The sequence below is a fragment of the Chiloscyllium plagiosum genome, chromosome 9 (genome assembly GCF_004010195.1).
Source record: "Chiloscyllium plagiosum isolate BGI_BamShark_2017 chromosome 9, ASM401019v2, whole genome shotgun sequence".
NCBI classification, from domain to species: Eukaryota; Metazoa; Chordata; class Chondrichthyes; order Orectolobiformes; family Hemiscylliidae; genus Chiloscyllium; species Chiloscyllium plagiosum.
In genome coordinates, this window is record NC_057718.1 from 89,497,130 (window position 1) to 89,514,049 (window position 16,920).

The 16,920-nt window shown below is 48.3% G+C and overlaps 1 protein-coding gene across 1 annotated transcript in view; it reads right to left on the reverse strand.

Moving 5' to 3' along the window:
- Nucleotides 1–16,920, reverse strand: part of syne1b (spectrin repeat containing, nuclear envelope 1b) — a 502,247-nt gene that overhangs the window by 280,615 nt on the left and 204,712 nt on the right. Inside the window, exons 56-61 of the mRNA XM_043696857.1 lie at nucleotides 14,535–14,717; nucleotides 11,937–12,080; nucleotides 11,395–11,550; nucleotides 7,410–7,574; nucleotides 4,877–5,049; nucleotides 753–906 (exon numbers count right to left, since the gene is read on the reverse strand). Of these exons, the coding sequence (XP_043552792.1) occupies nucleotides 753–906; nucleotides 4,877–5,049; nucleotides 7,410–7,574; nucleotides 11,395–11,550; nucleotides 11,937–12,080; nucleotides 14,535–14,717 (975 nt within the window). The remainder of the gene's footprint in view (nucleotides 1–752; nucleotides 907–4,876; nucleotides 5,050–7,409; nucleotides 7,575–11,394; nucleotides 11,551–11,936; nucleotides 12,081–14,534; nucleotides 14,718–16,920) is intronic.

Here is a 16,920-nt window from a genome sequence, read left to right on the forward strand (position 1 = left end):
AAAGTGGAGCTGGGGGAGGGGGGGTGAGGTGATGGGGATGAGGTGGAGCTGGGGGAGGGGGTGAGTTGATGTCAAAACCACCATTTTTAAAAATCTAGGGTAATACATATTTTGCATAACTTGGTATTCGACACCTCTCTTTCGAATGTTTCGTTTCCCTGTCCTGCCAACTTCACAGGTTGGGTTGTCAAACAATGGCTGCATTTCAAAAGTAATCCACTGGTGTATAGCACTTTGCAAAGACAAGCTAATCTAAACTCAGCTGAATATAGAAGCCAAGCCCTTTCTTTTTTGTTATGAATAAGCCTGAAGGTAAATGGACAGATAGATAGGGTGGTCATGAGGTGTATGAGATTAGACAATCTCATTAGACAAAGCACACAATAGAAGACCTGGAGACTCGTGCTGGAACTAGATAAACACTGCCAAGCCACCACCGGAGTATAACCTAATCTTTATCCTTGCAACATTTAGAAAGTATTTGGAAAAGTATTCAAAATTCTGTAAACAACAGAAGCTGGTGTGTGGCATTAGGCTGGATGGCTACTGGCCAGCCAGCACTGATATGATGGGGCTGAATGGCCTCCTTCTATACTGTAAATTTCTAATGGGGTGGGGGTGGGGAATGCCAAGGATTGTTCAAGTTTCCCTGCATCACCAAGTTAACTAAAAATATTGGCCAGCTTCCCACTGTCCCAGAGGCCTGGGTCATTCGAACCTGACCCATCTTGGCTTTATCCATCTCTACGCACCTTCGCTTTGCCCAGAGCCGTTGCTTTGTCCCGAAGTTCAGTACATTGTCGTTCCGAGGCTTTCAGGTCTCCCTCCATCCGATCCATCCAGCTCATAAACTGCCGGACATCGTCCTGGTAACTGGTCCACTGGGATAGCGCTCCCTCTAGTTGGCTGAAAGCAGAATTTTGCGGGAAAAAAAAAGTTACGGGAGTGTGATCTGTCTGAAAGGCTAATTCATAACATCTGTCCCCCCACCCTTCAAGTGAAATAATTGCAGCGTTTTTTGTCCTAATAAATTTCACTTACAACACGAATGGCACTTAAATGGTTGGTATGACTGCACCTTATTTCAATCAGATGATTATTAACACATGGCAACTGATGGAGGCTGGGGGACACAGTGTTTTTCGAATGAGGAATAATTGGTTTCTGGCTTTGAAACTGTGCTCAAGCACCGAGTTAGGACACGTCATAATCAATCATTTCAGTCAGCCTTTGCCTATGAAATCTAGGGAGCAGCGAGCTGAAAATACAGGCAGCAAGGAATGGCCACATGCACTGAACCTGGTCAACGTGAGGTCAATCAAGCCCTCCGTTAACTGGAACACATGAACTTTTTTACGACCATATCCTGCCTGCTGTCCTTTAATCAGTGCGTGGCTTTAATCAAGTCCGATTCCTGACACTTCAACACACAATCCAGGCTCACATCCTCATGCGGTGCTTCAGAATGTAAGAGGTGGGAACAGGAGTCGGTCATAGGGTCCTCAAACTATCCTGCCTTCAACACAAATCACTGCTGACCTTCTGCATCAACTTCACTTGCCTTTATATCCCCGTATCTCTCAATCCCCTGAATGAGGGGGATCTATCCATCCCAGCATTGAATCATGGAGCGTCCGGAATTATTTGGAGTAGATGATTCCGAAGAGCGACAACTCTTTACGGGTGAAGCAATAAACCCTCACTTCAATCCTGAATGACCAGTCCTTTATTCTGAGATAGTGACCGCCCCACCCCTATCCCATTCTAGATTTCCCAGCCTGGGAAAACAACATCTCGGTGTCGACTTTGTCAAGCCTCTTAGAATAGAATAGAATCTCTACAGTGTGGAAACAGGCCATTTGGCCCAACAGGTCCATACTGACCCTCTGAAGAGTAACCCACCCAGATCCATTCCCCTATCCTATTTCTCTACATTTATACCTGACTAATGCACCTAGCGTACACATTCTTGAACACTATGGGGCAATTTCCCATGGCCAATCCACCTGATCTGCACATCATTGAACTGTGGGAGGAAACCAGAGCACCCAGAGGAAACCCACGCAGACATAGGGAAGAATGTGCAAACTCCACACAGACAGTCACCCGCGGCTGGAATCGAACCCAGGTCCCTGGGGCTGAGAGGCAGCAGTGCCAACCACTGAGCCAGCATGCTGTCCATAAACATCTGAATGTTACGTTTCAATGCGATGATCCATTCGCTCCTCCAGAGGGTGTGGGGCCAATTTACTCAGCCTGGCATTGTACAACAAACCTCCGAAACCTTCAGAGATTCTAGTCGCGGCCTCAAAGGACAGTGTCTAGTCCCTGATTAATACTGTCCCAAGTCACTCTCACACTGGTTAACACTCCCCACTTGAATGGTCCTCCCTCATCTTGGTTCAAAGGTTAGTTATGGCATCCTGCTGTCCCTGTTCCCAACATTTTTTATTCATTCACGGGATGAGGGAGTCACTGACTAGGCCAGCATTTATTGTCCATCCCTAATTGCTCAGAAAGCAGTTAAAAGTCAGCCACATTGCCATGGGTCTGGAGTCACATGTAGGCGAGACTGGGTGAGGATGGCAGTTTCCTTCCCTAAGGGGGAATTAGTGAACAATTGGTAATAGATTCATGGTCATCATTCCAGATATTTATTAGGGTAGGGTTCGAACCTGGGTCCAGGATGTTATTTGGGTCTCAGGGTAACAGTGCAATGGTAATACCACTAGGCCATCACCTCCTCCTCCACGTGCATAGGTAGCAAGGCTCTTCTATCAACATATTCTGAATCGCGGAACCTGTCTGAATGACTGCCTGTGATCATTTGATCAACTCAATGTAATCCAAAGGATGAAACTGCCTTGAGCAAAGAAAGGGACCAAGTACCCCGCCCCGTGCAAAGAAGATAACTCGGACGCCACCGTAACAGCCTTGCACCAAAATTGCTTTGGCTGCAGGTACCCATTGTGGTTATGGTTATGTGGGATTGGAATGCTCTCCACAGCTTCCCACATAGTGGAGGCCATCTGGCTCTTCGTGTCTGCCATTCATCACTATCAAGGCTAATCGTCCAACTCAACAGCCTAATCCTGCTGTCTCCCCTTAACCTTTGATCCCATTCGCCCTAAGTGCTATATCTAGCTGCCTCTTGAATCTATCCAATGTTTTGGCATCAGCTACTTCCTGTGGTAATGAATTCCACATGCCCACCACTCTCTGGGTGAAGAAGTGTCTCCTCATCTCCTTCCTAAATGGTCCACCCCAAATCCTCAGGCTGTGACCCCCTGGTTCTGGAGACACCCACCATCGGGAACATGCTGCTATTACACCACTGCCATGTCCACCAATCCCGGTTTATGCATTTATTTGGGTAACTAGTTATTAGTTATTAATTTGTGCATTAAAGAATTGTAACTGAGACATAAACGTTTAGTAGTGACTGGATCTAAGAAGAAAAAGCAGCACTATCTTGCACCTCACCCCCTCCACTTCACCGAATTTCCACTCACACCATACCACTGACGCTGGCACCCTGCCCACTCTGAGGGAGTGCCACACCGTTAGAGATGCCACCTTTCAGGTGAGATATTAAATATCGGGCCCGACTGTCCCCTCAGCCCACATCACTATTCAGAGAGGAGTAGGAGTGTGCCAACAATCTGGTTAACACGCCTGTCTTAACCAGCAACACCAAACGGCAATTAACCAGTCGTTCATTAGGGAACTCAACCAGGTGAATGTTGAAAAGATGCTTCCTCTTGTGGGCGAATCCAGAACCAGGGGTCATAGTTTAAAAGTAAAGAAGCACCCTTTAAATGAGGAAATACTTTTTATATCAGAGGGTTGAGAGTCTTTGGAATTCCTTTCCTCAAAAGGCAGTGGATGGAGAATTTTGAAATATTTTTAAGGCAGCGATAGATGGATTCTTGATTGGAAAGGGGATGAAAGATTAGTGGGGATGCGCAGTAATGTAGAGTTGAGGTTACAATGAGATCAGCCAAGATTTTGCAGAATGATAGAGCAGGATTGAAGGGCCGAGTGGCCTAATGTTATCCCTTGTTCATATAATTACTGATGTGATAGTAATCGGACATAAGGCAAATATCAGGCTCAAATGTGCACCTCCTGATTCAGAGGTATTGCCATGGATGGACTGAGCTGAATTGTCTAGGCCAATGCGCGGTCAGGAGAGGAGGCAGGTAGGCCTGTAAATGAGAGTGATGGGGGAGAGACCAAGTGGGCCCCCAACCAAGGCCCTGAGAGTAGGCAATGAGAGTTCATCCCACCACAGTCTAGATTAAACTGGGTGAGGCACATGCGATAAACAGCCTGCACAGTAGGATTTCTCACCTCAAGGCTGAAGGACTAACAACACCCCCAGCCTCACTCCCCGAACCCCTCCCCCACCCTCTGAAACCATTGTTCCCCACCGCCCCTCTCATTGATGACCCATTGCAGCACAACCTCATCATGTGGGTGCAGTACCCGCGATGGCCACCGCTCCCACTGGCATCTGCCTATCAATGGGGAGAAAGTGAGGACTGCAGATGCTGGAGATCTGGGTCAAAACGTGTGGCGCTGGAAAAGCACAGCAGGTCAGGCAGCCTCCGAGGAGCAGGGGAATCAACGTTTCGAGCATAAGACCTTCATCAGGAATGAAGATGAAGAGCTTATGCTCAAAACGCCTCAGATGCTGCCTGACCGGCTGTATTTTTCCAGCACAGCTCTTTTTGACATCTGCCGATCAATAACCAATTGGCAGGTCCTCCCCAACGCAGTCATTTAAGAGGCTCCCCCTCCCCCGGCCCTGTAGTTCAGCCCAGCAGCAGGGGGCGACGTTGTGGATGCCTGACTCTACCGTGCAGGGACTGACCTTTTGCACTGGATGGAGAAGGACAGTAGCGAGTCCCAGGAATCCTTGAGACCCGCCATCTGCTGGCGAATGGCAACGGTGCCCTCAGGAGAGGTGCTCCTGAGTACCGACTCCCCGCGGGTCAGCACCATCTTCAGCTGGATCTCCTTCTCTTGTCGGAGGGCGAGCAGAGCCTGTGGAAAAGAGCTGCGGTTAATGGAAGCCTTGGCGAGCTGTCTGCTTCACCCGTGCGCACCGTGCGTGGGCATCCACCAGCCCATCGTCCCTGAGAATAGGTGTCACCTTCCTCTCAAAATACCCGTGTCCAGTGAAGACCCGGCCCCAAAGCTGCCAGAGAGGGACTTCAAACATTTAAATTGACAAGGATGTTGCCAGGGTTGGAGGGTTTGAGCTACAGGACGAGGCTGAACAGGCTGGGGCTGTTTTCCCTGGAGAGTCAGAAGCTGAAGGGTGACCTTATAGAGGTTTATAAAGTCATGAGGGGCATGGATAGGATAAATAGAGAAGGTGTTTTCCCTGGAGTCCAGGGAAGTCCTGAACTCGTGGGCATAGATTGAGGGTGAGAGGGGAAAAATTTAAAAGGGACCTAAGGAGCAACTTTTTCACACAGAGAGTGGTGCGTGTATGGAATGAGCTGCCAGAGGACGTGGTGGAGGCTGGTACAATTACAGCATTAAAAGGGCATCTGGATAGGTATATGAATAGATTAGATTCCCTACAGTATGGGGACAGGTCCTTCGGCCCAACAAGTCCACACAGACCCTCCAAAGAGTAATCCACCCAGACTCATTTCCCTCTGACTAATGTATCTAACACTATGGGCAATTTAGCATGGCCAATTCACCTGACCTGTACACCTTTGGACTGTGGGAGGAAACCAGAGCACCCGGAGGAAACCCACGCAGACACGGGGAGAACTGTGGAAAAGAGCTGCGGTTAACGGAAGCCTTGGCGAGCTGTCTGCTTCACCCGTGCGTGGAATTGGCTGAAATTGAACCTGGGTTCCTGGCACTGAGCCACCATGCCACTCCAGTTTACAGGGATATGGGCCAAGTGCTGGCAAGTGGCACTAGATTAGGTTGGGATATCAGGTCGGCACGGATGAGTTGGACCGATGGGTCTGTTTGTGTGCTGTACGTCTCTATGACTCTAAGAATAAAGAAAAGGGCGGAAAGTATTCCCAGTCGGGATGTTGTGTGGGTTCCAAGCAAAGGCGGGAAGCGATGGTATTTCCCGGGTGGTGGAGTCAATGGCCACAGTGTGGATAACCTGCACTATCGGTGGGTCTGTGCTGCTGGTGAAACATCTAACGGTCAAGGATTTGATATCTGCTTCCATATATTCCTCATGGTTTGCCAAGCAATGAGTAATCCTGCCCGCCACTCTGGCACACTGCCCGTGCCTGTTTAAGAGTCTAATTGCATTCAATTCATTCCAGTGGTTTGGAAGAACGCAAGCTGAATAGCACCAGGATGAAGTATTTAGGCAGCTCGACTGCACTGAGAAACTGAGGCATCTTCCTCACATTGACACACTTCTTCAGAAGAACTCTCTCCTTTCAAAAAAATTCCTGGGCTCGTTTTTATCTTCAAAAAGTTACTTTTGCTGCACAGAACTGTCTATTTCACTCACTGCTCAATCGTCATCCATTCCTCCTCTTTTGTGTCTCACGTGGCACTCAAATGTGTCATCAAAGATTAGACATATTTTCTTTTATTAGCTGAATTCCCCTCAATACCGGAGAGTAAAGTTAATACCTTCCCTGCTATATAGCAATTAAGACTCCTTCCCACATCCAACCCAATATTTCTCTAAATCCCTGGAATGAACCCAACATTAGAAACAATGTGTTTTATCAAAGAATCCCTACAGTGGGAAAGCAGGCCATTCAGCCCATAGGGTTCACACCAACCTTCCAAAGAGCTCCCACCTAGACCCAACTCTATTCTTGTAACCCTGCATTTCCCATGACCAATCTATCTAAGCTGCACATCTTTGGACTGTGAGAGGAAACGGGAGCACCCAGAGGAAACCCACAAAGACACAGGGAGAATGTGCAAACTCCCCACAGGAATCGAACCCAGCTCCCTGGCGCAGTGAGGCAGCAGCGCTAACCACTGAGCCACCACGCAGCTTCATATTGTTAAAAAATCTTATGTTTGGTAAAATTCACTGAACCACAAACTCCAGTGAAACTATACAAGAACGCTGAAAGGAGGAGGCCATGCACACTCATTACTAGCTGTGTCAAAAATAAAGGGTTTGAACACAAAACTCAGGCTGATCCTTTTCAGAGCAATCCTGAGGGAGTGCTGCACTGTTGAAGATGCCATCTTTTCAATCACCCTCCCAGGCCAATGGAGGAAGTCCCCTGGTGTTATTCTGGGAAGGAGCTGAGAGGTTCTCCACCATGGCCTGATCAAAACAACGACTAATGTCCCCAAGCAGCTCATCTCCCCTGGGTCACGGCTCCAGGCAGGGGTTAGATACGGACAACCAGCTCAGCAGAGTGAACATACCCTAGCGAACTCACCTCGACCTTTGCCATCCGACTGTCCAGCAGGTTTTTATCAGCAGTGGGAGCACAGTAAGACTCCAGCATGTGCCTGGCATCAGCCAGCCAATCCTGTAGTTCCTTCAGACCCTGGGAGAACTGCTGATGTTCTGACACAGTTCGCTGAGCTCTTAGTGTCTTCTCCTGAAAGCCAGAAGAGGGGAGAACATTACAACAAGTCCTTCCCAATTCTAATCATGCCTTTCATTTCTCCCCAGACCCCCAAGTAATAGTGAGCAAATCCAGGTTAGCTCCAGCAATGTTACAGTTCCTTTTAAGATGTGGAGGTGCTAATGTTGGACCGGGGTGGACAAAGTTAAAAATCACACAACACCAGTAAAATATTTTCAAGCAGCATTCTTACGCTCATAGCAACTCACTGTGTAAAATAAAATGTCAACTCTAACTCGTTCTTCTGCCAATAGTTTTAAATCTGGCTATTGATCATTTCACCAATAGTTTCTCTGTACTTACTCTATTAAAAACAAACCCCTCAAAATTTGGAAGCACTTACGTTTAACGTCCCCTTGGCCCTCTCAGAGCCAAGGAATCACAAACCCTTCTCCAGCCTCTGAGTGGGGCAAAAGCTTGTCTGAATCCCGAGTCTCACGGACTGGAAGAATGCTCCTGTGCTGCAGCCCGACGCCGATGTGTAACATTGCAGAGCTAAAGAGCTGTGTCTGCCCTCCCCAGAGCCCCATCGCTCCCTCCATATCACCACCAAGTCCTAGTGACTCCCAGAAATGGATAGGCTGGATATTTTCTTTTTTCCCTGGAGTGTAGGAAGTTAAGGAGTGACCTTGTAGAGGTCTATAAAATCATGAGAGGTTTAGATAGGGTGAGTAGCAGGGTTCCTTTCCTTAGGTCGGGGGAGTTCAAGATGAGAAGTTCTAGAGAGGAGAAAGCTTTAAAAAACACACGAGAGGTAACATTTTTACACAGAGGATGGCTCGTGTGTGGAATGAACTTCCAGAGGAAGTGGTGGATGTGGGTACGGTTACAACATTTAAAAGACATTTGGATAAGTCCATGAATAGGAAATGTTTAGAGGGATATGGGCCAGGAGTTGGCGGGTGGGACTAGTTTAGTTTGGGATTATGGTCGGCCTGGACTTGTCAGACCGAAGAGTCTGGTTCCATCGTGTATGACTCAATGACTGCTTCCCTTCCCCTTCACCACCCAGTCCCCACTGCTACAGAAAGGGTAACAACAAAGGAGGGTGTGAGGCAGCCAACAGTGAAGCAGCACAGTAACCAGTCGCTAACCACTGGAAGTTATCTCCACAGAGAGCAGGGTACAAATGCCTACAACAGGCAGTCCGTTCACAGGGTCGGGCTGAGTGTCGAGAAGCAATTAGAAAAACAAGGGCAGAGCATCCTGAAAATTGTGGGAGTCTCCCAGCGAGCACGACTCTGCCCTGGGGACACCTGTTCATATGGTGTACCTTTAAATCAGATCACTCAATGGGCATTCAGTAAGCTGCAGGTCCTGCTCAATCTCTAAACATGGCCTGATGTTGCCGTTCAATGCCACCCACTGAGCAACAAAGCAAATCAGCTCCTGGGGTCAACAGGTGGCTCTGAACACTCTCAAACATCACACTGATCCTTGCAAGGATCATCTCGCCCATTCACGCATTTCCTTCTGTCACAAACCTCCTGCTGGAATGTGCCTTTGCAAAGCAATTCTGGAGGAAGACACAGTGGTTTTTGCCGAGGGGTATCTCGAGCAGCTGGGAGACGCAGGACTCTGTACTCTACGGTCTGGCCCCCAGGACGCAGAGACCAATTGCGCTTGGAGAGCCGTCAACTCAGTGAACTCTGGTCTGCCCAAACCTTGTTGGCCTTCCAGTGGTAAGAGTTGACCTCAACCAAGTGTTGCAGACTGGCACACCCCAGGGTCCAGGGCTATGGGCTGAGGGATGCATTAAGCTTGGGCCAGCTGCCACAGTGGGGAAAGACCACTGTCTGAGGTCTTTCTGCCAAACTATAATGAGGATCTGATCAGTTATCAGGTTATTTCAAATTCCAATTGTTTTTTTCTTTCTACGCAAAAACTGTACAGAATTGCTTCAATATCTGTGTCTGAATTAAAGATTTTTTTTGATGGATAAAGTATATTTTTGCAATAAAAAATATGAACAAATAAAAAATCTCAAGGATTCACACATCTGGGACAGGCACACAAGAACTGAGCTTCACGTGTGTTGCTAACTCGAAACACCCCATGAATGGTATGGGGAAGCCAAGGAACTGAGACACTATTTACCATTCCCAGCACTGCATCCATGTTATTTGAGTCATAGAGACATGCACGGAAACAGACTTTTCAGTCCAACTCGTCCATGCCGACCAGATATCCCAACCTCGTCTAATCCCATTTGCCAGCACTTGGCCCATATCCCTCTAAACCCTTCCTATTCATATACCCATCCAGATGCCTTTTAAATGCTGTAATTGTACCAGCCTCCACCACATCCTCTGGCAGCCCATTCCATACACATACCACCCTCTGTGTGAAAAAGTTGCCCCTTCCGTCTCTTTTATATCTTTCCCCTCTCACCCTAAACCTATGCCCCTCTAGTTCTGGACTCCCCCACCTCGGGGAAAAGACCTTGTCTATCCATGCCCCTCATGACTTTATAAACCTCTATAATGTCACCCTTCAGCCTCTGACGCTCCCCACCCTATTCAGTCTCTCCCTATAACTCAAATCCTCCAACCCTGGCAACATCTTTTCTGAACCCTCTCAAGTTTCACGTCATCTTTCCGATAGGAAGGAGACCAGAATTCACACAATATTCCAACAGTGGCCTAACCAGTGTCCTGTACAGCCACAACATGACGTCCCAACTCCTATATTCGATGCTTTGACCAATAAGGGATAGCATGGTGGCTCAGTGGTTAGCACTGCTGCCTCACGGCGCTAGGTACCTGGGCTCGATTCCACTGTCGGGCCACAGTCTGGGTGGAGTTTGCGCATTCTTCCCGTGTCTGCGTGGGTTTCCTCCCACTATCCAAAGGTTAGGTGGATTGGCCATGTTAAATTGCCCAGAGTGTTAGGTGCATCGGTCAGGGGTAAATATAGGATAGGGGGAATGGGTCTGTACGGGATACTCATTGGAGGGTCGGTATGGACTTGTTGGGCCAAATAGTCTGTTTCCATTCTGTAGGGAAGCTAATCTAAAGGAAAGCTTACCAAATGCCTTATCCACTACCCTGTCTACCTGCGACTCTATGTTCAAGGAACTATGAACCTGCACTCCAAGGTCTTCACAGGGGACTTTCTAAGGAAGCAGGAGGTTGGGGTGGGGGGGACAGGAATGCTGATGAATGAATGAATAAATCAATCAATCAATGAACCAATCAATCCAAACTCCTCAGTACAGCCAGGTTTTTTGAATTCAAGATGGCGCCTGAACGTGGCGACATATTGTGAACTGTCTACAGCAGATCTTATTCTTGAATACCTTTTAATTGTTCTGCTCTTCTAACCTCAAATCTAAGTCTATCAGAATTACTAACAACGCTTTCTTAAATCTACTTTCAGGATTAAAGATTACACGTACAAATAGACTCAAGTACAGCTTCTTCCCTGCTGTTATTGGACTTCTGAATGGACCTTTCAAATTTTAAATTTGATGCTGACCTCCCTCCCTCCTCTGCAGGCATAACACTGTATTCCTCGCTCTGTTCTATTGCCCTGATGCTCTTTGCAATGACGTGATCTGCCTGAACTGCATGCAAAACTAAACCTTTCACTGTGTGTAGGTGCAATAATGAATCGAATCGAATCAGACCCAGGCGAATTTGAGGTTGAGTTTGAGAAGACAGCAGGCTGGTCACTCGCTCCCTGTGACCAGTAAGATCTGAGAATTTACTGGAAAAAGTTCGGTTTTAGACAGTGAACATGTCCGATTGATTTTGGTTTTGTCAAGTGGAACACATTCCCTCCTGGGCCTTACCTTGGCTAAGTTACTTAAGGCTAAATACCAAGCGGACAGCTGAGAGACTCTGTGCATAAAGCTCTTGTTGGAAGCTTGATCTTCCCATAGGTGCTGAGCTTTCTCTTTCAGCTTGTTTAGCTGGGGTTCGCGGTAGGTTATATCCTCTAGGACAGACTGGAAGGCACAAGCAGGTTTGCAAAAAACACAGCACAGGTTAGCGCACATATCGTACTTAGCGGGGGGCAGGGAGCGTGTTAATATACCCCCCCACCCATTCAGGAGGTGGAAGCAAAGCACATCGAGAACGCGTCAAAAGGCACGGAACAGATACAATCACGACTGACATGAAGGCAAGCGCATCACTGAGGTGAGCAGAATGGAGGCCCTGGTTTAGGCCGAGGGGTGTACATGCATCACGGTGATAAAGCGAACTATCCCGCTGAAGGGAGCGAGCCCATAGGGTATGAACTGGCTGGAGAGTTGCGGTGAAATGTGCTGTGCACGGTGTGGGAACGATGGGGATACAGTCTGAGCCAGGAGTTCACCGGATGCTGGACTACCTGAAGCCTGAACTGCTCGTTTTTCTTGGCCACGAGGTCGGGCAGCTGGCTGTTGCTCCCTTGTACGGCCGCTTCCGTGGCAATCAACCACTCCTGCACAGGCCCGACCCCAGCTTCGAAATCCTTCATCTGAGACTGCAGGTTCTGAGGGGAGAAGGGAGGGGAGTAAGAAAAGTCAGAAAGAGAAAAGGAAATGGCTCCCAGTTGACGTCAGCATTTAAAACCCTGAAATGTAAAACATTATGGCAACCTTTCTCGACCACCAGGATTTCACACCCTCCTCTCCCTCCAAGGACCCTCCTGGGAGTCAGCTAGCAACCAATCAAGGAGGCGGGGGGAGGGCATAAAGGTTACAGGCCGGGTGGTAGAGAATATCCTGCTCATTGCTGAGGCTCATGTTTTATTTAACCTACTTTTTTTCCTATTACTTAACCTATTTTTTCCTCTTTAATCAACCTGTTCAGAGAATTTACTACACACCTCTTGAGCAAACGGGAATTGAAATGGGCCTCCCCATCCCGGGGTAAGGACATTGCCACTGCGCCACAAGAAAGGCCCTTAAAGGCCATGGCAGCCATAGCTGTTTGGAGGAGGGGGAGAGGGAGGGGCCTAGGCAGGGAGTCTCACGACCCTCCAAGGTCTGCACCCGAACGACACACAACAAAACCATGGATACGATTTCCACTTTACCTTTAGCTGTTCACTGAGCAATAGGATATACAGTAGAACTCCCGTATCCGCGGATTTGGTTTCCGCGGTTTCAGTTATCCGCGGTTTACCATAGCCCGAAATTATTGAATGGAAAATTCCACAAATACACAATTCATTTTTTTTCGTTGCTCCATTGAGAGTTAAGCCAAAACTTCAGAATCCCGTTTATTCGAGAGCGAGAGAGAGAACACAAGTATAACAATGTACAATGTATTTTTATTATTATTTAATGTTGGCAATGTCTTATTGCGTGTAATTTATCAATTTATGTACGTAAACAAAAAATGACCTACATATAGGGTTTGCTACTATCCGCAGTTTTGGCTATCCGCGGTAAGTCTTGGAATGTATCACCCACGGACCCACGGATACAGGAGGGCTACTGTACCCGCTGTGCCAGATGCACAGTGAGATCCCGTATGTAACAGCTCATTACCGAGTGTTCAATGCACCGATGAATTCTCCGTATGGCTTCCCAAGACTTATGGGGGCCCGCGGGTGGGGCCGCGGGGGTGGTCACCGGCTCCCTGAGATTATCTCGGGCAAGAAATATGTGGTTTGGTGGTACAGCGTCCACCAGGATGGTGACTGTCACCATAGCCCCCACTCGATCTGTGTCACAACCCACCCCGAGCCTCCGTATGGCAAGGTTTCCCACGGTCTGGTTGCTCAATCCGGTGGGGGGTGTGGGGGGGTCGAATGAGGAGGGAGTGGTTCCTCCTCTCTGGGGATCCTGTCCCACCGACAGAAGGTCACATTCCATTAGCTTCCCAATCACTACAGCTCCCCCCCACCCCCTCCACATTCCTCCCTTCGCCAGGACCTGTGTGAGACCACTCCACGTTTTGCATTCCAATCTCCGGCGATGATCCTGTGCCGGGGACGCAATCCCAGCAGTGACCACCATCAGATTGACCAGCCGCTCTCAGGAGAGTGGACATTCTCCCACACGGGGGCACCATGGGTAACCACGGTCAGTTTACTACTCAGCCGCCATTAACTCCGGTCATAGCGCCTCACGCAGGCCGAGCCTGGGGCGACCTGACTTTTCAGACAGCGGGCAGAGCCAACTGTCTGCCACCTATAAAACTAAGCCCCTTCCAACTGAAGGAGGCATTGCTTTCAACATAGCAACAGTTCAGAAACAAAGGCCAGATTGAGTCCACAGTGACAGGATTGGCTCAGCTGACCTGCATAAACACAATGTAGTTGGAAAGAAGGCTGACAGAGAGGCAGCAAAATGGAGTTGAGGAATATCAGAGCACTCATAATCTACCCTGCACCAGGGCAGACTGCACAGAAGGGGTGAATGGCCTTAATCCACTCCGTCAGTGGGTTCCAGTGCCACGGAACTGGTGAGCTGCTGAGGAGGCCATTCTCAGCCCATTGTACTTGCACCAGCCCCATTACCTGACTCTGACCGCCTCCCCACATCCCTGCACACCATTACGATTCAAGGAAACCACACACCCACGGCCCTCAGCTCAAGTTGTCTCCAGCACGGTTGTCGTGACTGAGAGGATTCTGAGGTCAGTGAACTGGAAAACACAGCCCTGACACTCCCAGCCTAACACCTACCCAGCCCCCAAAACCATGCCCATGATCACGCTCAAATACACAGCCCACACTCCTCGCCCCCCCCGCCCCCCATAGCCTGATGCTGTGTCCATGATCACGCTCAAATAGAATCCCCCCACCCCCATTGCCCAATATTGTGTTCCATGACTACACTGATAGAGACAAGGAATGGGAATTGAAATGATACAGTATAGACAGTGACCTTTCACCCCTTTCTATCCATGCTGGCTATCTGAGAGGAGCTATCCGATGAGGCATTTTCCTTGATCGAAAGTTTATTTTTATTTCGTGAGGTGTTGATGGACCGACCTGTAAGGCGGCTTCCTTTCGGTGCAGGCTTGTGAGCAGGTTCTTCCAGTCCTCCTTGGCAGTGGACACTTTGGTCTGGATGGCTTCGGCCTTGTCCTTGCTGAGAATCCTGCCCAGCAGCTCGCCTTTGGAGATGAGAGTGTTGAGTTTGCTCTGACAGGCCTCGCTCTCTGACAGGAAATCCTGAAAGCAACACCAAAATGGCCGTCAGCAGGAGAGGAAGTGGCACCACCTCAGGATCTCCTGAAAAGTGCAGCCGCCGCAGGAAACCAAGCAACCGATTTGCGCACAGCAAGATCCCACAAACAGCAATGACTGCACAGTTAAACAGGAGAAGAACTTACATTTATATAGCACCTCATCACACCCTCCACAAGTACAAACAAACCAAGGAGTCTCTGTCACTACTGAAAGGTTGTCAGGTACAATGGGAAGCCATCACAGACACCAGTTGTGTGGAGGTAAACACGCAGCAAACATTTTGTGCGAAATGACTTGTCTCTGAATTTTACTGTCAGCACAGTTTGATGCATAATTCGGATAACCAATTAAATTCTTTCATCTTATTGCTTAAGGGATAAATATTGACCAATGCACTAGGAAAGCTTCCTCAGCAGCGCCATGTGATGCTACAATGCTTTTTAAGATTATCATCCTTCTTTGGCGATAAAAGCACCTTTGGGCAGCTTGAGGTTGCAAGAGGCACTACATAAATGCACATATTCGTTTCAAAGCCGACTCTACAGGCATACAGGACCTCAGTTCAGCACCTCACCTGATTAAGTGGCGTCCCCAGCTCTACAGCACTGCCACAGCCCTGCACTGGAATGTTTGAATCTACAGGGGGCGCTCAGAGATCTGGAGTGGAATCGGATTTGAACCCCTCTTCCTGCTGACTCAGGAGTAGGAGTCCTACCAACACAATATCAGTACAACTGCAGAGCCCTGGATGTTACATTCTCAAAGAGCTCAGCCCTTGCACTCCTAGAATGAACTGACAGGTCTGAATATGTGGTATTAGCTGTGCTCTGCCTGTAACAGTCAGCTTCAGGCCCCAAGAAGTCCTGATTCAGCTACTGATATCGGAGGTTGAAGGCCCCCTAGCCTGAACACAGAAATATATTCATCAGTTACACACTTGAACTGGAGCCCAAAGGGGACGAGGATCCAAATGTTAACTTGCAAGTAGCATCTTAACTGGAGGGATCACCTTGTGAGCTGGCACTGGGGAAAGTGCCCACCAAAGTTGTTGCAAAAGATCAAATGAATTGCCAATGCCCTTCAGGACAGAGAATCTAACGTCAGGGTGGCACGGTGGCTCAGTGGTTAGCCCTGCTGCCTCACAGCACCAGGGACCTGGGTTCAATCCCACCCTCTGCTAACTGTCTTTGTGGAGTTTACATGTTGTCCGTGTGGGTTTCCCTTGGTGCTCCAGTTTCCTCCCACAGTCCAAAGATGTGCAGCTCAGGTAAATTGGCCATGGTCAATTACCCATAGTGTTCAGCGGGTGTGCAGGCTAGGTGGATTAGCCATGGAAAATGCAGGCTTACAGGGATAGGGTAGGAGGTGTGGTTCTGGGTGCGATGCTCTTCAGAGGATCGGCATGGACACACTGGGCTGAATGGCCTCCTTCCACACTGTAGGGATTCTATGATTCTGTCAGCCTTAGCTGGTCTAGCTTTCACTGTATCCCACTACAGCCTCACAACTTCAATGCATTATCTGGGCCGCCATGGCACCTATTGTTAAAGTTCACTTGAGAATGTAACTTCAAGAAAGTTCTGGGAATTACATATGATAGAACTGAAACCAACATGGTCATTCTAAAAGATGAGAGACTTAACCAACAATCCAGGTCTTTTTCAATATATAATTTCAGTTACATCACACTGTGAACTTTTGCTATAAATTCTGTGTCTTACGATCTTATTCTCCACTTAAACCTGTGGACTACAACCTGGTGTTGTGTGATTTTTAACTTTGTCCACCCCAGTCTAACACCGGCACCTCCACATCATCCCACCTGGACATGGCTGATTTGCATTGCTTTGTGCAAATGACCCAGCATGCATTCAGCTGGAACACAATTGTTTCCAGGAGCAATCTCAGTCCTTCCCCCTCAAGGCAATAATGGTCAGGAAACACACATTCCAATACTGTTCTCTGCTCCACCAATGTCCTGGACTTCATACGTGGGGTTTGTACCCTTCACTCCATCTTCCTCATGTGCTTCACATTAATCTTCCTCTGCAGGACGCTGAAACACTGAACTCTCGACATAAGCACAACTCCCTTCTCATTTACAATTCAGTGCCAAGTGCTAAATTGGACGAATCTCTTGTCCTCTACACTGTGACTTAATCACTGCCTCATTAAAAATAGAACA